The following is a 24,198-nucleotide window of genomic DNA, read 5'->3' on the forward strand; positions in this document are numbered from 1 at the left end:
CATGCAAAAGGCATGCGTTCAACTCTGCATCAGAACCAATACGCCCAATTTCATTCCAGACACTTAGACGCAGATTTTGCTGTACAAGCGGCAGTACGAATGGCTAACCGTAGTCATTTATATACACATAACACGTCACAGGGGCAGTGATCATTTCATCAGGAAAGATTACACAAGGATATATCTTCATCTGTATATTTCATATTGTTGAGTTTAATAGAAGACCTGTATTACAATTATGATGTTTGATGATGGCGTTTTATAGAGAAATACAGATGCTGCCATTGCCTGTTTGGTTCAAACAGGTTCTGACTTTTGAATTTACTCATTATGATATGTTTTATCATGCTATTTCCACCTTTACTCCTGTGCACCTTATCCTTGTAACTGCTCTTTCACACTGTTTATCTGTGTAATAATTCAGATAAGTATATTGGTATTTATTGGGATTCTCAATCTGCCACAATTGCATATCACTGATGATTAAGATTTTTTTATTCATTTTCCTGATGGTCTGTTGTCATACTGTATATAGTGATCACAGTTACCATAACTACTTGCACTAGTAACCGGAACAGTAAGGAGTATTGTGATTCTTCTATTTTATTGCCTTTTATTTTTACGTCATCTGCAAAATGTATTCTAGTTAGTGACAGTAACACCTTAATTAGAGAAAGGGAGTTGCTATGATGGCACATGATGGTGCCTCTGACAAACCCATTTTCATTCTTCGGCCCCCATTTATTAATCGCACGACATTGCCGCCTATGATCGCATTGCAATATGTGATCATAGCACCCGGATGTATCATCCGGCACATGCAGGGACACAGGCTCCAAAAGGAGCCTGTACCTGCGATGTACCCGGAGAGCTGCCAGGGCTGCTGGGCATGAGCTGCCACGCTGACTGCACATGCCCGGCCGCCATTGCCAGGAAGGGTTCTGGAGGAACCCTCCACCGGCTAATTATGCGCGGTGTAGCCCATAGGCTACAGCGGCTAATGCCATCTTCAGATGGCATTAGCTGCAGGGGCCAATATCCAGACTGCATCGCATTCCGCATGTTGGTAAATTTGGCAGCATCTCATCCCATATAGAAACCTATGGGGGATGTGGCTGCCAGCGGGAATGGAGGAATCGGTCCCTCCTTCATACATCCGGGGTAACTTAATGTTTGTGGGTAATGGATTAAACTTACAATGATATTATGAAACTATGTATTGCAACTCCACTGTTACTCTCTGTGCAGTACCCCATTAGCTGCAACATTGTCTTAGCGGTTTAGGATCCGTGCAAATCATTTTCATTATCACAGTGTGTGTTTAGGCTCACTACATTTTGAAGAAGTATTTAGGTTCTTATGTGTACTTTGTGTGTCTGACCATGCTGAGCAGCCCATCCATGCCATGCACTTGGTGCACTTTTCATTTTTATATATCGATTTGTTCTTGTTGTGTTTCATATTTATTTTGATGATTATGCACTGTTTTGTGTCTGTGATTTAATGATTTACATAATAATAATATAGTGTGTACGTCTGTTTCTGCGTGCACGCCAGTCATTCATTGTATCGTCCTATCTTCTATGTTGTACAGCAGATGGGACGTTGTGGTTAACAATGCCATGATTCTACATGCAGCACGAAACGATATATTGCGCAGTCGTACACCGGATCATGTAGTGTGTACGGTCTGCACGATATAGAGCTCCATCACGTTGTTGCTTTTACATCGTACACATCATATAGTGTGTACCCAGCTTTAGTTCTCGTATATAGGGCAGGATGCGTTGTCGTGCCGCCGGGGGGTGATGGGAGGGAACTGATGGGTTCCCTCTCTCAGCACTTTGTGGAAAGAAGCCCATAGACTTCTATCTGATAATGTTATCTAAAGATTACGTTACCCATCGGGTCCAAGCTGTGGAAAGTCCTTTTCTCCACCTTATTTTTCAGCCCACTGCCACCTTTATACAGTGTTCCTGTTCTAATTTACTTCCTGTCTATTCATATTATAATGTATAATGATGTGACTTCACAAGGATGGTTTTTTTTGGTTTTTTTTGGATAGTTGCAACCATTTAGATGATCCACATTTTTAAAATGTTATTATTGCTTGTGAAAAATTACTTTATCCGGAACGCCTAGCGGCCTAAAACGGTTTTATGTTTAAAGTTTGGCCTCCATCTGCAAAAGGAGCTTTTCTCTGACTGCAATGCTGCTGACGTGGGCGGCGGCCATCTTGAGAAATCTGGCTGGCTGGTCAGGGTCCTGACATGGTAAAATATAGGAAAGCCATGTTGGGGTAGAATATGTGGAACACTGGATCATACTTTGTCTCAAATTAGTCTATAAGTGAATCCTTTACTGTAAGCCTGACCATGGAACTGCGTCCTGGGTACCTGCATTCCTCTGTTTCTATGCTACTTTAAAATTAATTTTTTGGTATTACATTTTGTAAACAAGTTGTGGATTGCATTGCTTTTTTACAACAAAAGACCTTTGTAAAATGAAAGTGAAATATTTAATTATGTAATAAACGTCACTTTTTATAGTGAACGCTAGTGACTGCGTAATTCTAATGTACCATAAATTCCAACCTCAGAAGTGGGCATCTCTGGATAGGGGGCGTGACCACATCAAGGAGAGGGGGCCTGTCTGCATCACTAAGGGGACATGCCCATACCCCTGGGGCGTGCTTAGCACTGAAAGCCCTGGTTTACCCCTTGTCTGCTGTCAGCCCCCCTGCTATAACCTTTTAACACCAGTGGCAGGTGACGCAGCACCCATTCATTGCTCTGTTATGCTGGGTGATTGGGACAATGCAGTCCTGATGGTGACAATGAGCCAGAGCCCTCAATTCTTGACTGTGCTGCTGAAATAGGGATGTTTTTTGAGGACTGTGACAGCAGTCGTCAGTCAGCAATCTGTGCCCCTTGAAATCTAAACATATAAATCTGACATAAGTATCTGCTCCTTACAATCTGTAGTATCATTTTTTTATTTAGTACATGGTGTAAATAACAGATTCAAAAATGTTGTAAAAAAAAATCAAACACTGATATAACTAATGGGCAATAACTTAGCATTTTTCATAAGTGGGTCATTCGGTGTCAAGTGGACCAATTTTGAAAATCATCCCCACTTGACCATTTCCATGAAATGTTGCATGAAGGTTGAGATATATATATATATGTATGTATGTATGTATGTATGTGTGTGTGTATAAATCTTATAATACTAACTTTGGTAAAGTTTCAGTTCACAGTATACAATAGTAGTGGAGTTGTGGCCCTGGTAGGGTAGGTGAGACTGTCTCCGACTCCGCGGTGCACAATCCGCAATGTTCAAGTAATTGCTGTGGCAGATCTATGAGTGCACAAGGTGTGAAAGTGTACATGCTTATATAATTATTGATGCTGATTTCAAAAAGCGTTTCCTCAAGGCTTACAAAAAAGTACTTTTTTGACAGTATGAGCCCAAAGTAGGCAAAAAAAAATCCATTGTGTAAAATTTTTTTCAATCATTTATATATTTATTACCAGTTATTTATGTAGCACACACATATTCCGCAGCACTTTACAGAGAATATTTGCCCATTCACATCAGTCCCTACAATCTATATCCCCTACCACATGCGCACCCATACACACTAGGGATCATTATGTTGGGAGCCAATTAACCTACTAGTATATTTTTGGAGTGTGGGAGGAAACCGGAGTACCCGGGGGAAACCCACGCAAGCACAGGGAGAATATACAAACTCCACGCAACTAGGGCCATGGTGGGAATTGAACCCACAACCTCAGTGCTGTGTGGCAGCAATGCTAACCATTACACCGTCTGTGCTGCCGTATAAAATAATCAGAAAATAACAGACTTTAAAGTTACTTAGTTCCTGTGATAATGTCATCTAAAATTACTTTCACAAATCACCCTTTCAATTTTACGTCATCTTTGAAGTCCAATATCAAAAAATAAGCATAACCAATTTTCTTGAAATATTAAAAAGAGCAGGCTTTAAACTACAGCATATATTTTTTCGGGATAGGCATTTTGCCTCAGAAGGGAGAAAACAGGCTTTAAAGTTAGGTAACTTTCAGCTTACGCAGTACTTAAAATTATGGACAATGAGGCATGTTTGAATGGCTCTCACTATAAGGCAGTGAGAGTTTGATTCTTGTAATTAGGCACAGCTATACAATATTTAGTGCTCATTTTAAACACATTTATTTGGACTAATAAAGACTAATATTTTTTGTTAAATTGAGATGAAAGTTTAAAAAAAAAAATCTGTCACGCCTACTTTAATAAGAAGATTTAGTTTAAAAGATAAATAAGTAAAAAAAGGAAAAGTGTATATATACACACATAATAATCACAGTTATGTCCACTTAACTCCTAATGGTTTACCATCTGATTCACATATAAATGTATAAAAGTGCAATAACACATGATGATCCTTTGCTATCCACAATGACTGTAAGGTAGCCAATACACTTAAGCAGCAATAAATAAAATCCAATTCATATAAAAAAAAAAACAACTAAAAGCACAGAGGTTTCTTTAAAAGCAATAAATTATTTTTAAAAATTCAAATGCTTATCTGAGTAAAGTACAAATAGTTCATGAGGCAAGAAGAGCAGCTTTGCAACGCGTTTCATCCACATAGGACTTCATCAAAGGGTACTGCTGCAGTTGGGGTATCTCCATATTATACCCCAGTGGATAGGGACTGATTGGAGTTGATTAGACCTAATTATGACCTCACTTCCGGTCCACGTGATTGGATTTCCTATAGATCTGTTTTTAAAATAGAATTCCTCTCAAGAAATGGCAATACTGCAGTGATCCCAGAGCTCTGTGTGCACATTAATTAGACACTTAGAACAGCAACAAGCGGTAAAGATCTAATATAAAACTGAGGGAACCCTCTTCCGGGTTGTGACATCATATCTGCCCGGCAGTGTGCTCAGTCCTTTAAGTGCGTCTGCCTGCCCGGACTTTTCTTTTGTTCATAGGCGTCCGGTGGTGTTTACTGTGCCTGCGCTCCCAAGTCGCCATCTTTGTTTCTCCTTCTGTGTCATCACTTTCTGCCCTTTCCTCCTGGTTTCATCCGATTGGCTCCCCACCAGAAGGGGTCTGGTCCCGGCCGTCATCTTTACTGCTCCCTATGTGTATAGCACGGGGGTTTCTTAAATGACAGCTCATCCAGCCTTTCTCACGTTCTTCTCCTATTGGATGTTGTCTCCTCCTCAGATTAATAACCCGCATCCTGGGATATAGAATAGCCAATGCGCATTTCACTATAGTTTAAAAACAGATGTTAATGATTTTCCTTTTACTTATTATCTTATCTGTTTCAAACAGTTTACGTTTTTTTCAATATAAAGCACAGTTCATATTCCCATCGGTATATTATATACATGAACCCAAACTCAATAAATGATTATACTTTAGAATAACATTAATTCTACCACTGTATACAGATGTTTTTAATACTGAAAAATAGACAAATGAGTAGGTGATAGTCAAGACTCAAGTGGATAAATAATAAAACTAGATTAATATTTTTCTCATATGCTGTACTCATGTATTTGGTTTTATTTTAGTTTTATTTCGTCCCTGGTATTCTTGCTTAATCCTTTCATGAGTGATGTTGCCACAATGCGTGTTTGGATCATTTATTGCCTAAGTCACCCCCTCTTTCTCCTAGGGTGACCTGTTCTATGGCTTTGAAAGTTAAAGTTAAATCTTCTGGAATTATCCCATGATGTGTATTGAAGTGTCTTGAGACTGCATGTCCTTCCACTCTATTCTTGATATTTCAAATGTACTCCTGTATTCTGTTTCAGGGGTCTTTTTGTCTTTCTTACATATTTAATGTCACACATGCATGTATGTGTGTGTGTATGTATATATATATTTTTCAATGACTGAGACAGCAGCGCCATCTAGTGTGTGAATTGCAAATCACGTCAATATTGTGACTCAAGCAGAGATGTTTTTATGTGTCAATCCAAAGACAGTAAAAAGCAACAAATAAAGTGCTCTAATAAACAGACAGCTTTTTCTGCACAGTTCTAAAAGAACCTTCACCTTTGAACTAGTGAAATACCAATTTTCAATTATTATATACATTTGTGCATATAAAGTACACTAGTGCAATATCACATCCCAAATAAATGCACTGTGCTTGTGCAAAAAAAACAATCCAGAAAAATTCCACAAGACACACAAAGTGCAAAGAATACTCCAATAAATAATCACTTCAACCACAATTAAAGTGCAAGTGCTCGTACCAGCGAACTTAGGGCCTGATTCAGAGCTGCTCGTAAGCGGCTGCTCGTTCACTCCGAGCGATGTTCGCACATCTGCGCATGCGTATGGGTCATAATGCGCATGCGCCAACCAGTCAGTGCGGTCAGAAATCGTGTGTTCGCAATATAGCGAGTGCCTGCTAATTTGAGTGACAGGATGAGGCGTTTGTGGGTGGTAACAGGGGAAGGTGCTTGAAAACGGGGAGTGGAGATCCGAACGCAGGCGTGCCAAACGGTCAAAACGGGCGTTTTAAGGGTGTGCATAATTAACAAAGCAGCGTCATCGGCCACGTCACTTGGTTGTCTTTTAGCCTGAACTGTTCGCATGATTGCTGTAGGAAAATCCAACCACGAGCACTGCGAGCAGTTCAGACGCCTTTCGATGTACTCGATTAATCTAATAAATAGCGGAGATGACGTATGATAATGCGAACGGCCAGGGGGCGTCTTTACAAAATAGCGAGCGCATGTTTCGTTAACTCGCTCAGACATAGAGGCGTCAACAGACCGCAAAGAGCGAGCGCTCAATTTAAATAGCCGGCCCCTTTTTCTGAACGACCGTTCGCAAATAGCGTCCGGCTCTGAATCAGGCCCTTAATCTTTTATCCTTGATGTCCACAATGTCACTCCTTAGGATTTCGTGGTGAAGCATAAAGAGAATATTGATACCAATGAGTAGTATAAAAAATACATTTAATAAAAAAAAGCATCTAAAACATCTAAAAGATACATGTAAGATCAGATCAAGGTCAGCTTATCTGGCTTGGGGTCACCTAGATACAAAGTCTGGACCATTTACACCAGGAATGCTTCAACGCATTTCGTCAGCTATCTCTGTAGCAGGATTTCTTCAGGAGGATACTTACATGCCACCCAGAGCCCCCTTATATACATGTACTAATAATAGTTAATCATCCTAATTGGGCAAGGGGTCTTTTCGTCTTTCTTACAGATTTAATGCCACACATGCATTATATATATATATAATATGACGTTGAATTGCATTTCATAAATTGTTTGATTTTAAATTCTCTTGAGTTAAAAACTTTATTCTGTGGATGTATGTAATTGCATCGCCCGCACTTATAACAACCCAAGCATCATAAGATATCACTCCGCTTAGTCAATGCTCCTTATTATGCTGGGTGCCAAAGTGTCCTTCAGACTCCTTGCTTTTTTGAAAAAAAAAAAAGTTTTGTTTTGGAGTGAGTATCTATTTTAGTGTGGGATCCATCAGGAGAATGTTCCAATGCTTATGAAGGGATCTTTTAATTATGTTCTCATGTCCATTCTAATACCCCTTTTACACCGGAGCTAAAACCCAGGTTTTTGAAGGGTTAACCCGGGCAGCTCCCTGGTGTAAAAGGGGAGAGAGTTGGATCGCCGGGTCGAGTGACCCGGCAATCCAACCCAGGTAACTAGTAGTGGGCGTAGCCCGTGAAACCCTGCTGTGAGAACAGCGCACTCCGGGTCACGATGACCTGGAGTGCGCTGCTAGCCGGCCGATTGGTCCGGCTTCAGTGGCGCTTGGAGATGACGTCATCTCCAAGCGACCACTTTGACGCCGCAAAAGCCGGGTCTTTGCAGACCCGACTGCGGTGTGAGCGGCGCTGACTCGGGAATATCCCGAGTCGGTGCCGGCAAAATTCCGGGTGTGATCCGGATAGGAACTTTGTTCCAACTCCGGGTCAGACCCAGAATTTAGGTGGAAAAGGGGTATAAGTGGTGTTGAAGGGAACTGCATCCTTTCTCTGATTTGTCTTTTGTTTTGTACTTCAAAAGAGCCTTCATATCTAGATTTCTTGTTTTATTTGCTGCTTCTGATAGGAGCTCTGCAGGATAGTTTTTTTCCAAGAATCTCTCAGTGAACAGTTGGATTTGTTCTTTACATGCATCCTCTGTGGTACAATTCCATTTGATTTTATTAATAATTTTATTTTAAAAATAATTGTGATTTAATATAAAAACATAAGATCACATAAAAATGTGCCATATATTGCACTAATAAATCCTTCCATTTCCAGAATTTCTCTGCACGCATTGATTCCTTAGTTGTGTACAATGCAGGTATAGAGTGCTTGCACATTAGTGGTTGCCCATTTATACAATTCTTTCCATTTGACCTCCTATAAACACTGTAGCACACTCGTAGTATCTTTTTTAAATAAGATTTCAATTCTTTAACATATTTCTGTAGTAATATATCTACATACTCCGAAAGGTGCGAAGTCAGTGAATCAATACCAGCCACTATAGCTCTCCCTGGCAGTTCTGTCATAGACTAGACTTGTGGATTTTCGGGAGGAAGTATAAAATGGGGGTTGTGGGGTTGGCCTTCATTAGATATTGTAATTCCTCTTTGCTCAGGATTCTGTTATGTAGCTCATACACCAGCAATATCATGAGTTCATCAGTATATTCTTCCAGAGGATCATTTTCTAATTGCACATAGGACTCCGTATCCCTTAGTAATCGCTTCACTTCTTTGAAATAATGTGATCTGTCCATCATTACCAATCCCCCCTCCTTTAGCTTGTTTTAAAATGACTTCAGTGTTCTTTTGTAAGTTTTTAAGGGCTTGTTTGTCTTAATTTTTTAGGTTTTGTTTCTCTAGTTTTTTCATGTCTACTTCACAGAAATCTTTTTTCACCATTTCATAAAAATGTCAATGTGGCTGCTCTTTGATTCCAAAGGATAATAGATGGATTTACCTTTTTAAACCTGTTGTGGAAACATTTTAATTATAAATCTTAATTGGTGCAGTAGCCTATCTTATAAAGTGGGGGTTTTTTATGTAAAATTCCTCACAAATTTATATAGATCAATGAACACATCAAATTTGCTCATATTGCTTGTGGGGGCAAAATTCAGTCCTTTACTTAGTAATTTAATTTCAGGATTTGTTAATGTGTGTTTTGCATAAATTAAAAATGCCTTTCTGTTTGGGGTCTACAGGAGGTTTCTTCTTTTGTTACTTCTTCTTCCTACCATCCAATTTTTCTCGCCTACTCTGATTCTTCTTTTCATGGGTGATGCCACTCTTGTTGTTTCTTTGAAGGAAGGTTTTCTTGGATTGTCTGTGATCTCTGGTCCTGGCGATAAAAAATCGTCTGTATCACTGTTCAATTCAAAACGTGGAAGCGCCATAAACCTTTTCTTCATCTGAGTTGTTCTTTATTTGGGGGATTATCTATCTTCTTCATTCCTTCTGTTATTGCATTTCCTTTTAGGAACATGTCTCCAACTAGGGCTTTCTAAGGAATTATTCTATTGATGTAAGCTATTTTGTACACCGAATCTACTCCAATTCTTAACTTAAGTTCATAGTTCTGTTTATACCTAATACATTTATTTTCTTTGCCTTTCATGACAGTTTCCTCAGTTCTTTCTAATTTCCTTGTTAGAACCTTTTAGTTTTCCTTATATTCCTCTTTATCTTTAAATTCCTCCATCTGTATTTATTTGCTTTTGATCTATTTTTCCACATTTATAAGCATTTCTTTTTTCTCCAGTATTATTAATTTTGAGGTCTAATGAACATTTGTGTAGATATAGAATGTTGTCCCATTCCTTAATAAACTCAGGTTTGTCTAGACCAAACGTGGGAATTTTTTAAAGTCTGAGACCCGTGATATTTTGTTGACCGATATGTAATGTACCAGACCTTTGATGTCCCACCATGCTTTAATTTCGTTTGTCACCAATTTTTCTAAATCCCAGAACAAATTGTCTATTTTCTCTGTGGGGAACTCAACATAAAGTGCCATGCTATATTCATTAAAAGTCCTTTGGCACTGGTCACTAGTGATACGATCATTGTTTCTAAACATATTTGGAACCAATTGGGTACGGACTGAATAGGCAGCCGATAACCAAATAACCCGAGTTTATGTAAGCAATATATGTATGGAACAGCGCCAATCAAGAATATACCCCAAATGTATAAGAAGATCAAAATGTACAGTGATCGCGTTGAGTGACAAAATATGTGGGTCCCAGGACCCTCCACTTTAAAAAAAATAAATAAAAAAAAATGAGGTCCTACCTGACCATTTCTGTGTCCCATCATAATTTATGCTTTAGAGCTCCCCATATGCCTCTCAGACCTCCTCACATGCCCCTAAAATGTCCATCTGATACCCCCAACAATTTTTACATGCTCCATAAATGCATGTGTTAATGCCTCCGTGATCTTACAGGTGATATGACTTGTCTATACACAAAACCCATAGTGAATAAATAGACTTACCATATCATCCCTTTAAACTGAGACACTCATGGATTACACAGGTTATGTGGCTCATTAAAACCAGGTGAAATCCAGGTTTGAAGTCAGCCAGCCACATATCATTAATTTGAGTGTCCCATTTTAAAGGGATAGTATGGTTTGCCTATGAATAATGCTTTAGATAATAAGTCATATTTATGAAGATATTTGTGGTATACCTTAGAAGGCAACCATTTTCTGAGGTGGTATATAAATATTAAAAACTACCGGGATGTGTGTACAGGAGACCACAGCAGATATTCCAGATATCTGCTAAAATGCCCTAGTCGTCTTGTTAGGGCAGGCAGGGGGCACCTTTCAGAAAGGGACACTCCGTGCACCTTTGCCATGTGCCCGAAAAAAGGGGTGTGCTCATTTAGAAAAGGGGACGTGTCCTTGAGATGCGTTCCTTTTTCATCACTGTAGGGGGCGTGCCCAGCACTCACGGAGATGCTGGGCTGCCGTCAAGATCTCCCTGCAGTGTGAATACATGCCATGCCATGATGGTCACAGTGGCCCACGAGTGGGGATGGCTGTTTTAGCTTTTTACTGTATAGTAGGCCTTATTCACGTTACGTCACACAGTAGTGCCCCTTATAACATATTTATGCCACATAGTAATGCCTTTTACACATTTATGCCATGCAGTAATGCCCTTCACACACTATGCCACACAGTAATGCCCGGTCTTTACACACTATGCCACACAGTAATGCCCTTTACACATTATGCCGCACATTAATGCCCTTTACACATTATGCCACATATTAATGCTCGCCCTTTACACATTATGCCACATATTAATGCCTGGAAGGGCGGCTGGGCTGTGTCACCGGAGTATGCTGTGCTGCGGCCAATCCTTGACAGCTTGAGCGGGATTGGCAGTGGCACAGCACATCCCCGGGGACCCGCTTTTTTAAAATGGAGTCCCCAGTCCTTAATACTGGGTAATATACACGCTATAGCGCATATTTGCGATCACTGATATATAAGCAACATCTCCACGCATTTGGCGATGCATCCCCGGTGAATGGTCTCCCAGAACGTGCTTAGTCAGTCACTGGTGTATTACCCTCTTTTTGAAGTGCTTCCACCATGGAAATACTGCAGCATAGCTCATTTTCTCCACCATATGCTTCTTGTAACATTTCATGACTTTCATTTAGGCTTTTTCCAAGTTTTAACACGAAATTCAATCACACTTCTCGGACAAAATCTCACAGATGCGTCTTCCTCATCTGCCATGTCGAAACGTACGAATATCTTCCACTCACTGTGACCAAACAAAGACTACGGCCGTCCAACCGCAGGTTCGGACACATCAATGAATGAGCTTCACAATAACCAGCATAGCGTTGCCACGTCTACCTATGAGACAGAAAAACAGAGGCAGTCTCATTATTTTTTAATCAGCCCTCGTGTGTGTATAATACTTTCATATATATATATATATATATATATATATATATATTTATTTATTTATTTATTTCACCCACATAATGGGAAACATTTCTCTATACGACACACTTTGACCTGTATGAGTAGCTATGTCATTTATATGGTTAAATGCCCTTGTGGATTGTGCTACATAGGTAAAACCATGCGCACCTTCAGGGAGCGCATGGCTCTACATAGATCCGCGATTAGGGCTGCATTAAACGGTAAACCTTCTGAGCAGCCTATAGCAAGACACTTTGCTGAACAGAGACATAGTCTATCTAGTTTTAGACATGCTATCATAGATCATGTCCCTGAGAGTCCCCGAGGAGGAGATAGACACAAAAAGCTCCTACAAAGTGAGGCTAAGTGGATATTTGTTAAATATGGTCAAACCCATGATCATTTATCATTTGGTGTATTTTTGTGACATGTTTGTTGCTAGACACCATTTGATTACCTTGATCTGACATATGGATATCTTGTGATACATCACTAGTCGATAGTAATATCTAGTGGATAATATTTTCACTTGAGGTTAGTCAGATGGCAGATTAAAATATGTTAATGCTTTAGGATTTTGTTGAGTCAACAAGATAGATGTATCTATTAGACGGTCCTAATATGACAACATGAAATTAGCCCCTCTCGATGTTATCGATATGTTTCCTGCTTTTGATAATGATATAGCTGTTATTTAATATCTTATTGTGGATTTGATGTATATATTTATAAATGCTGTAACTTTTGTATTAAGCATGTTTAGGGTCAGATGTAACAGTCTGTTGGTATATGTTGCTGCCTGTAAGGTTTAATGTGCTACTATAAATTTGACACGTGGGGCAGTTTTAGTTATGAGACGCCGTGGTGTAGCCATGACAACACAAACAGTGCCGGGGACAGCTATTTTTGATGAACACCGATAGTCCTGGGGGTGCTTCACGGCGCTGGGGACACACATTTTGTATGTACACCGGTAGTCCTGTGGGTGCTTGACGGCGCCGGGGACACACATTCCGGATGTATACCGGAAGTTCTGCGGGCGTTTGTTGGTGGAGTCCAGGTGATCCCGGCATCTCATTATGTCTCTGGGGTATTTAATGTAAGACTAGTATATGTTTGTTATTCTTGACAAAGGGTTGAAATAAACCCGAAACGTTGAAACACTTGGTGTGTCTATACTTGCTTTATGTTTGGAAGTCCGACGAGTGTATCTTGTAATTTGCTGGGGTGCTTCTTTAGAGTTTCCACTGAACTGTGGGTAACCCAACGATAAAGGATATCACATCTACTATACGTAGAGATAAAGGCACTCGCCAGACTTTTCAAGTCAAAACATACTTTAGGCTTTATTAGCATGCACATCATCCATAGTTGCCAACGTTTCGGTTCCACTCCGGAACCTTTGTCAAGTTTTCATAAGAATACAACAGATTAAAACAGAAAGAAATAATAACAAAGAACTGTCACATAAGGCACAGTAATGCCTCCCAGGCCCTTATCTGGTTATATATTAGAACTTTTAAAAAAATCAATACACAACAAAAATTGTGTTATGCTGTAACTAAAATACATCAAATCACATTTACCAAATATCAAAAAATTCAAATGAGATGAAAGACGTCCTGTATCTGGTCTAGAGAATCAGTAAATCAATGCTGAATTTCACTCATGTAGCAAATGCTTAAATGGCATATATTGGGATATGTTAACCAGAGTGCAAACTCATTTATGTAACAAAAGCATGTATGAGTATATGATAGCCAGAGTGTATAATCACTTATGTAACAAATGCTCAGTGAGCACATATTAGTATATATTAGCTAGAGTGTGATGACATCATACAAACAACTAAATAGAACTAAAAATAAAGGTTAGTATAATAAATAAGCTATCCATAAGAATTAATTAGTGTAATCAACATCATGTTGTAACATGTGTATATCAGTCCAATGTTGTCATTTATTAAGCAATTTTTACAATATATCACTGTATACTTAATATAATACATCACCAATGCAGTCAAAAAACTAATACTGGGGAACATAACAATAAATAAGAAGATAAAGAGCATAACAGTACATGGGGAGAGAAAAGGAAAATTATCTTAAATAATTTAAGATAATTTTCCTTTTGCATGCAGCGCCCATGTTTTTTTTTATTTTCAAGGCAAGCTCCGTTGTACAGATTCAGACCCGGTCTGAAAAAGATTTTACACCGCTCGGTGCAGCTTCGTAGCGCCGCATGACATGTTGAGGCTAGGTGTATGAGGACATATCTGTGGGTCTCAAAGGAACATAACCCATGTATAGCAGTGACGTGCGGTGAGGTAAATGGCTGGTGAGGCACTGGCTAGTATCAGAGTCAGATTTAAACATACATATATGAACCCGAGGGTTCATGTGGTCATTATACAAAGGTGCAGCAGTATATAGTGCTGGAAATTTGCTGTGTTTTGATCAGGGATGTGTGGAAAATATTGACAGGGGAGGCAGTGCCTCCCCTGCCATAGACTTTTTACTCCAAAGTCTTGACTATAAAGATTATTAGAATGATACTAAAATGATATTTATAATATTTTCTTTAATTTTTTTCTTATTTTTATAATCAAAACTTTGGAGTATACCGAAGTGTGATCGGAAAGGCTCTGCAAACCTACCTCACCGCACATCACTGATATATAGACATAGATTATGGGGCATATCTAATTGTCTGCGCTGACCAATTCAGTCAGTGGCAGATTCCCTGTGCATTAATTACTAGACTCTGCACTTTGCTATGCAGTCTCGAGCTTTCAAGATGCACCTTTGGTAATTAACGCGCAGGGAAACCCATTACAATTTTACATGTAATCAGAGGGTTACAGTGTGTTACCAGAGGTTTTAACGAGTAGGGAAAAGGCTAAATAATTGAATATCATAGGGCATTAAACCCTGAGCTTTCCCTGCATGGTAAACCCCTATTTATGTATGCTTGGGTGTATGCATATAATATATATTTTTTGGCACCCAAAAGTTCTGCATCTTCACTATATGGGGAGATGGAGCTTAGTACAAAATCATAGAGGGACCAACAGGCAACATATAAGATTTTCTGGAAGCATAATTGAAGGGAATGTAACATAATACTTAATAAGGTGTAAAGGAAACAGTTTCACAGATATGCATAGAGGTGGCATACAGGTGGACAAGGTAGGTAAGGATAAGAAGACAATAGTAGGAGAGGGGGCCAAAGCTGTAAAACATTACAATGTAATGTGGAGTGGTGGGGGTGTGATAGATAGAATGTGGACGTAGGCAGTGTTAGTCACAATGATAGTTGCATTAGATTAGATCTTGACACAACATGGTGGTGGGAGAGCAAAATCTTGTCTTGTTGCATGGTCAGGAATGCATTGAAGTGGGGAGGAAATGGGTGATAATGGAGCCAAACATGAGGAGGTTGCAGTAGTGAAGGCAAGCTATAATGCATGCATGCACTAGAGCAGTGGTCTCCAACCTGTAGCTTGCGAGCTACCGGTAGCTCGCGGTCCTTAATTTTGGTAGCTAACCTAGCTGCAGTACTGCCGAGTCAACTGGGAGAAAGTGACCTCTGACGTGTGCTCCCCCATGGCATCGACGCGATGGGTGGAGCCACAGGCAAGCACATCAAGTGATTGACGCAGCCTCTACAGCAATCACCTGAGGTGCTTCCCCGTGGTTACACCCATGGCGTCTACGCTACGGCGGAACAAGTGACTCCCGCCCAGCCCTGTGGGAAAATCACACAGCAGCCCTGCCTATATCTTTTGCTCCTCTACTGCACGTACCTCCTTGGAGCCGGTAATTAACAGTAAAATGTGCCTGTGCTTAAATTTTATTTGCAAACTACAACAATATCACTGTAGTAATTAAATGCATTTTTATTTTCTATGAAACTTTTTTTTTTTTAATTTTCATTAAATTACCTTCAGTTGTTTGGTTATTATAGCTTATTAGCCAGATTTTGTTTTCTACAATTTTAGTAGCTCTTCAGGAGGTTTAATTTTTCTAAAGTAGCTCACACCTCAATTAACGTTGGAGACCACGGCACTAGAGCATGTTAAAGACACGGCTAGTAAAAGCAATACCCTTTTAAATATCGGGCATGATCACAAACAAAAGTTTTGGGTAGTAAATAAATGTCCTACGACAGGCCTGTACAACCTGTGGCTCTCCAGCTGTTGTGAAACTACAAGTTCCAGCATGCCATGCCACAGTTTTGCGATTAGGAAATGCTAAAACTGTTGTAGGGCATGTACGGACTTGTAGTTTCGCAACAGCTGGAGAGCTACAGGTTGCCCAAGCCTGCCCTAGGGCATATGAATGAGAAACATTGTAGTGTTGTCCATAATGAGAAATATGCGTTGGGTTAGAGATTCTGGAAATATAGAATATGATGAGCTCCATTTTATACACATTGACCTTAAGGTAGCATTTGAAATATACGAGGAGATGGTAGAAAGTAATCTGGAAACAGTAATGGAGAGAAAAAGAGAGGGCTAGGGAGGTGATGTAGATTTGGTTGAAATTAATGAAGCAATACTGGAGACCAAAGGAGTTGATTAGTTCTTTAAGGGAGAAATGTAGAACATGAGAGCAGAGGGACAGAACTGGGCCTTTTAGGACCCCTAAAGGTAAAGAGTGAAACCCGAGAAGCAGTGGTTGGAGAGGTTGAAATTGAACCACGAATGAACAATGCCGCAAGTGCTAAGGAAAGAATGCTGTACAGGAAGACAAGAATGGAGAAATTACCTTAAGATTTACTAGAGAGAAAATAAAAGATCCAGTGCATCCGGAAAGTATTCACAGTGCTTCACTTTTACCACATTTTGTTATATTACAGTCTTATTCCAAAATAGAAAAAATTAATTTTTGTCCTCAAAATTCTACACACAATACCCCATATTGACAATGTGTAAAAAAGTTTTTTTGATATCTTTGCAAATTTAATAAAAAACAAAAAACTAAGAAATCACATGTACATAAGTATTCACAACCTTTGCTCAATACTTTGTTGATGCACCTTTGGCAGCAATTACAGCCTCAAGTCTTTTTGAATATGATGCCACAAGCTTCACACACCTATCTTTGGGCAGTTTTTCCCATTCCTCATTGCAGCACCTCTCAAGCTCCATCAGGTTGGATGGGAAGCGTCGGTGCATAGCCATTTTCAGATCTCTCCGGAGATGTTCAATCGGATTCAAGTCTGGGCTCTGGCTGGGCCACACAGAGTTGTCCTGAAGTCACTCCTTTGATATTTTGGCTGTGTGCTTAGGGTTGTTGTCCTGCTGAAAGATGAACCGTTGCCCCAGTCTGAGGTCAAGAGCGCTCTGGAGCAGGTATTCATCCAGGATGTCTCTGTACATTGCTGCATTCATCTTTCCATCTATCCTGACTAGTCTCCCAGTTCCTGCCATTGAAAAACATTCCCACAGCATGATGCTGCCACCACCATGCTTCACTGTAGGGATGGTATTGGCCTGGTTATGAGCTGTGCCTGGTTTCCTCCAAACATAACACCTGGCATTGACGCCAAAGAGTTCAATTTTTGTCTCATCAGAACAGAGAATTTTGTTTCTCGTGGTCTGAGAGTCCTTCAGGTGCATTTTGGCAAACTCCAGGCGGTCTGCCATGTGCTTTTTACTAAGGAGTGGCTTCCGTCTGGCCACTCTACCATACAGGCCTGATTGCTGCAGAGATGGTTGTCCTTCTGAAAGGTTCTCCTCTATCCACATAGGAATGCTGTAGCTCTGACAGATTGACCATCGGGTTCTTGGTCACCTCCCTGACTAGGGCCCTTCTCCCCCGATCGCTCAGTTTAGATGGACGGCCAACTCTAGGAAGAGTGGTGGTTCCGAACTTCTTCCATTTACGGATGATGAAGGCCACTGTGCTCATTGGGTCCTTCAAAGCAGCAGAGATTTTTCTGTACCCTTCCTCAGATTTGTGCCTCGAGACAATCCCTTAGACTTCATGCTTGGTTTGTGCTCTGACATGCACTGTCAAGTGTGGGACCTTATATAGACAGGTGTATGCCTTTCAAAATCATATCCAATCAACTGAATTTACCACAGGTGGACTCCAATTAAGCTGTAGAAAAATCTCAAGGATGATCAGTGGAAACAGGATGCACCTGAGCTCAATTTTGAGCTTCGTGGCAAAGGCTGTGAATACTTAGGTACATGTGATTTCTTTAGTGTTTTTTTTTTTTTTTTTTTTTTTTTTTTTTTTAATTAAATTTGCAAAAATCTCAAACTTTTTACATGTTGTCATTATGGGGTATTGTGTGTAGAATTTTGAGAACAAAAATGAATTTATTCCATTTTGAAATTAGGCTGTAACTTAACAAAATGTGGAAAAAGTGAAGCGCTGTGAATACTTTCCGGATGCACTGTCATTTGATCCCATTCATTACCAGATTTTCATTCCGACCAGCTAGGTTGGACAGATAATCTTGTATTGTGTACCTAGCTTTCGTGAGAGCAACTTTGGAGGTGTAAAGGGAAAGTAAACTGAAGTCAAGAAGGTCAAGGCAGGAGCGAAATGAGGGAAACCTTGTGAGGAGTATATAGACAAGTCACTTATGTTTTTTGGAATGGTAGGTTTGAAATAAGGTGGCAGTTGGATAGAGATAGGATCAATAGACGTATTTCTGAGGACATGTCATATGTGAACATATTTAAAAGAAAAGGTGAAGATGCCAGTGGAGAGAGAGTTTGGAGGTGGGCAAGGTTCAGTCTGGTGTTAGGAGAAAGGAAGAAGGAGAGAACTGATGATGGGTTGGGTAGCTGAGATGATATGAATAAAATGGGTTGGGCCTGGCAGAAGGAGATTTCTTGACAAATAGGGGTATATTTACTAAAGTGAGAGTTTATAGAAGTGGAGATGTTGCCCATAGCAACCAATCAGATTCTAGCTATTATCTTCTAGAAGGTGCTATTTAACTATTAAGTAGAATCTGATTGGTAGAGGGAGGGAGAGGAAGAAACGAACAGAGAAGGGGAGAGAAGGAAGAGAGGAAGGGAGGAGACGGAGGGAGTAAGGGCAGAGAGGTAGTAAGGAAAGAGAATTAGGGGAGAGTGAAAGAGAGAGAGTGAGACAGAGAGGGAAATTGAGGAAGAGAGCGGGAGAGACAGGAAGGGAGAGAGACCGAGGAGGGGACAGAGGGGGAGAGAGAGAGGGAGGAAGGGAGCGCACACACAAACCTCTTGCAGCTGCAGCAGGCAACCCATCAGCCTTCTGATGGGGGTGGGCACTTCACTGCATTAAGGCTTCAATAGACAGCCACTGTCTGGTCCGTGAATCAGTGGCAGTGAGACTGCCGTGATGCTCCCGGGACCGGAAGCCGGCCTGGGTGAGTGGCCAGGTTCCAGTCAAGGTATGGTGGCCCCTGGATGACCGCCCCTCATATAATTCAGCATAGGTACTACGCATAGAAAAAATTATGCAGATGCACTATGCAATCATTACTACTCAAAATTTAAATCTATATTGCAATTGAATATCATATAAGAAATTATTAGCATATATTTGGCCAAATATATGGGCCTGCCCACCACCATCCTGGTCACCTCTTGTCGGGCATGTCCCTAACACTTTGGGGTTCACATCTGGGGCGCAGGGCACCCCCAAACCAGCCCAGCCAAAAACCACCCCACGGTATCACACTGGTGAAAAATAGCAGTGGAGTGTTAGATTATCTGATGTGTAAAGGTGCGTACACATGGTACGATTAAAATTGACGATATGAACGATAACTATCATATCATTATCGTTCATATAGTGCATTTTTCGGTGCCCAACGACCTGCGATGCGCGGGCACGTATGGACGATAACGATATCATCCGTCGCCCGTGCATGCAGGCCAACCTGGTCGATATCGACCAGGTTACTATAGGGACATGCGATCGTTGATCGCGGGTCGCTATAGTCGTTGGTGAGTTGGTGGTTTGCTGGATGATCATCCAGCACACCGGGAGGGTGCAGGACGATCAGACAGCGATATCGTTAGCGCTGCCTGATCGCTCTGTGTGTACGCACCATTACAAGAGTAAATGCATAAATACAAAAAACAATACATAAAAATATTCTATAATAAAAGGACCAAATGAAAAGCAGAAGGGAAAGAGCTACAGTAAAAATAGGATTCTACAAGCCAATAAAATATAGTAAAATGAAGGTGGAAAACCATTATATTGATGTGGACTATGCTGAATGAAAAATGGTTTTTTTAACTTGACTGCTTCTTTGCTAATCGTGTAAGGTGTACTATACACTTTTAGTTCCATGCAGGAAAGTTGCAGGTGACCTAAACAATGAATTTCCTGTGATACAGGTGAGATGCACACTTGGAGGGTTAATGTGTGGATGGTGGGACTGCTTAACCTTTGTGTCTCTTATAATTCAGTAGGCAGCAGAGAAAACCGTTTAGGTATTTTCATTATTGAAGTGATCTGCCTTTACAGTGTCTTTCCATTCTGTGTACATTGCCTTGGATATATTTTTATTAGGTTGATAATATTTGAACATGTGGGTATGCCAGGTGCCTTTTGCATGCTGTCTCTCCTGGCACCCAGGTGACATGTTGTCATTGATCCAATCTCTGAGCAGGTTGTGCACCCCGCCTCTGTAGACCAGTCTCACATAAGCAGCTAGTTGAGATGTTACTGTGGCTGACAGTAAGACAATATGGTGAGATGCGGCAGCTCTGTGTGTTCCTCCTCAATTATTCCCTCCAACAATTAACACCATGCTAACCTGACACATTTCCTCGTTCTTGCTTTTGTAAATCATTGCCCCTTCTACAATTCCAGAGATTAATATTTTTCTTTCATGCAAGTGCCGCCATTCACCCGTCAAGCAGTGTGAACATTATGTAGCTGTCAAGATGTCTGGGGATTACCCAGCATGCACTGCCTGTGAGAAAGTGACACCGTAGAGCCCTACTTTTGAGATGTTTATTTTGAGAGTAAGCTGACAGGCATGAAGCCCTGATCCCAGTGTACCAATCTCATTTAATTAAAGTCCTCTTTTTATTAGAGATTTTCCCACTGTTTCCTTTTTCTTTTCTTTTCTTTTTTTTCTTTTATTTAATAATTATAAAATCAGAATGATTAGAAATTTGGCTCTTGGGGTAACTATCAGAAACACTTGTGTTATTGTAGATAGTTTTGTGCAATTTGGAAGTCTTAATTACTTTTCTCTTTTTGTTACATTAATGTTTGCATTTGCTTAGTTTAGCACCAAAAATACCAGAATGTTTGAATTTTATAACCTGTTAAAAAGAAATAAAACTACGCAAAACCATTATGTTCTTTATATCAGTCATAAGAAATATTTAGACTAAATGGTGTGTCTGTAGTGCTTAGGTGCAGCATCTGGAGATTAGAAATGTTGGTTGGTTATAGGTACAGTGACAAATGCAGGATTTCTAGAAGGGGGTTTCCAAATGCTTGATTTTAGAGAGTGTGCCAAGTCCATGAAGAGGGCATAATTAGCACTTAACCAGCTGTAATGTGTCTTACAAAGTGTATTGTGTATCATGATTCTAACATATATACAGGATCAGCGATCACAGTAAGACATTAGATGCGACAGTAGGGCCATCCTGCCTGAGTTGAATGTTTGTTTTTAATTAAAGATGTGGTCACCATTCCAGAGAATTGGAGGGGGCGGGGTTAAAAGATCACAGGTGGTAGTAAATTTTTGGTAATTTGTGATACTGAGAAGAACATGTAACACTAGTAAAATTCTATTATATTACTATTTATATTGTGGTCATGGTGTGGGCTGGGGAGGGGGGTTTCCAGGCAACCGAAAACCCCCTGCATTTGCCTATGAGTTACTCTACAACACAGGTTCTCAAACTCTGTCCTCAGGATTCCAAACACTGCATGTTTTCCAGGTCTCCTCACCTCACAGAATCACAAGTTAAATAATTATCTCCACCTGTGGAACTTTTAAAATGTGTTAATGAGTAATGAATACACTTGTGCTCCTGCTGGGTGACCTGGAAAACATGACCTGTGTGAAAACGTGACTGAGTTTGATAACCTCTGCTCTACAATATTCAGAACCGTTGCTATTTTATCCTGTGCACCAGGACATATGTATGTGCTGTTACCTTATGTCCTAATTTCCTTTCCTTCAAAATACAGTTACTTGAGGTAATAAGCCACTCCCCCCCCCCCCCCAAAAAAAAAAAAACCACCACATTTTAAATTAAATTGCACCACTGAACAATAATAAAATATTACACATGCCACAAAGTTTAATCGTTAATTCATTTTGAATAATTCTTCGTAATAGTGCAAAAAGTAGCGAGAAATCATACACAATTTAAATTGTTTTTAGAAAGGTTGGTGAAGTGTACATGCCTATATTCTGAATATTATGTTTAAGTGCAAATTCACTTTTATAATGTTCTCCTAATCCGTAATTGTTTCCATAGGTACTAGTGATCCTTACGTAAAGTTCAAACTCAACAAGAAGACCTTATACAAGAGCAAAGTCATCTACAAAAATTTAAATCCAGTATGGGATGAAACATTTGTCTTGCCTATCCAAAATCTTGAACAAAAACTACACATCAAGGTGATTTAGTAATATCCTTACTGCGTCTTGTTATTTTGCATACTTTAAAAACTTTATATATTTTTTCATCATATTTACAGGTTTACGATCGAGATTTGACAACTGACGACTTTATGGGATCTGCTTTTCTATATCTTCAAGAACTGGAACTAAATAAGTAGGTTGATCTTCTTTTTAATTGCCGATGATATGAAATAGTTTAATGTCTTCAGTAGCCAATTTAGATTTTGATTTTATTGTATCCCTTCTATCGTGCGATGTATGCAGTTTCAAAATACTTCAGAATTTCTCTGTAGCTGTGCAAGTTGTTTAGGCTCTTTTAAGAACACTATTTAGGGGGGAATTCAGTTAGCTACGTTAATTTACCATGGGCTAATTGATCCCCCGGGGCTATTCAATACCCTCGTAGTGAGGCCGCCAGCAGCAACTAAGTTATTAACGGGTGCTGTGTACCTGTTTACGCACGAAGCCGTGAAGTTTTCACGGATTCTGCATGTTAACGCCCGTTAACCCGTGTTAGTGCACGTCAATTAGACGGGCGCTAACAAAGGTATCGGCTGAAAAAGGGAGCCTAATTTGAATAGTCCTCCCTTTTTCTCCTCCGTTAAGTTATCAGGGCTAATCGAATTCTCCCCTTTAGTATTAGAACTTGGAAAACAAGTTTCATGATTTTATCATTCTATATAAAACTAACTTTATTTGATACTCTGCACAAAAAGTAATCAAGACAGATGTAAAGAGATGTGTATTTAGCTGATATTATTATTTTTTTTTTTGTTTAATAATGTAACATTAATTGAAGCGCTGACAACAACTCTTTTTAAAAGACTTTTTTGGCTCCTATATGGCAGACGGCTTGCGCTGTGTCTTGGACCTGAATAATGACACACTATTGGGATTTCATTATGATTGTCAATACAGTTTACCGAGCTGCAATATGTCAGCATGTCAGAATAATGTGAAAGTTGTTTTTTGAGCGATGGAGCGTGAAATTTTCTGATATTCCAATGTAACTGATGCAGAAACTCCTCGCTGTTAAGATGATCCACAACATTTCAAATGAAATACAGATATTTAGTGATTACTTGTGCCTTTATTTTCTTTTCTTGTAGGCCTGTGGAAAAAGTGTTCCGCTTGGAAGATCCCAATAGCTTAGAGCAAGACATGGGGGTGATTGTGGCAGATATCAGTCTGTCCATCAGGATGCGAGACATGAAAAATAATGTAGGTTGATTTCCTCCTCTGATCTTGGTTGGTAACTAAAACACTTTGATCCAAAAAACTAAAACTAGATCTTTCTCCATGAAATGTCTGTACCAACCTATTTATTCTGGCAGAAAAACTGAGAATTGCCATGTGGTGTCACCAGGGATTCTCGCACTTTATGCTCTGAGAAGAATTTAAATATATGTTTTGAGTTTTTTCTATGCCATGCTATTTAATCTTTATACTAGGATTGTTATATGGCAGTGTCCTAGAGGCCTGTTGAATTGCAAGCTTTTCACTCCTGTATACATATTGTTTACAGCAGGGGTGGGGAACCTTTTTTCTGCCAAGGGCCATTTT

The 24,198-nt window shown here is 39.9% G+C and overlaps 1 protein-coding gene across 3 annotated transcripts in view; it reads left to right on the plus strand.

The window, feature by feature from the left end:
- The window catches only part of MCTP2 (multiple C2 and transmembrane domain containing 2), a 196,250-nt gene that overhangs the window by 91,948 nt on the left and 80,104 nt on the right, over positions 1–24,198 (plus strand). For all 3 annotated transcript variants that reach the window (XM_088452682.1, XM_088452680.1, XM_088452681.1), the window contains exons 5-7: positions 22,490–22,632; positions 22,713–22,789; positions 23,745–23,856. In XM_088452682.1, coding sequence (XP_088308808.1) covers positions 22,490–22,632; positions 22,713–22,789; positions 23,745–23,856 — 332 coding nt within the window. The remainder of the gene's footprint in view (positions 1–22,489; positions 22,633–22,712; positions 22,790–23,744; positions 23,857–24,198) is intronic.

The sequence above is a fragment of the Taudactylus pleione genome, unplaced genomic scaffold (genome assembly GCF_031769625.1).
Source record: "Taudactylus pleione unplaced genomic scaffold, aTauple2 ptg000556l, whole genome shotgun sequence".
Taxonomy (NCBI): Eukaryota; Metazoa; Chordata; class Amphibia; order Anura; family Myobatrachidae; genus Taudactylus; species Taudactylus pleione.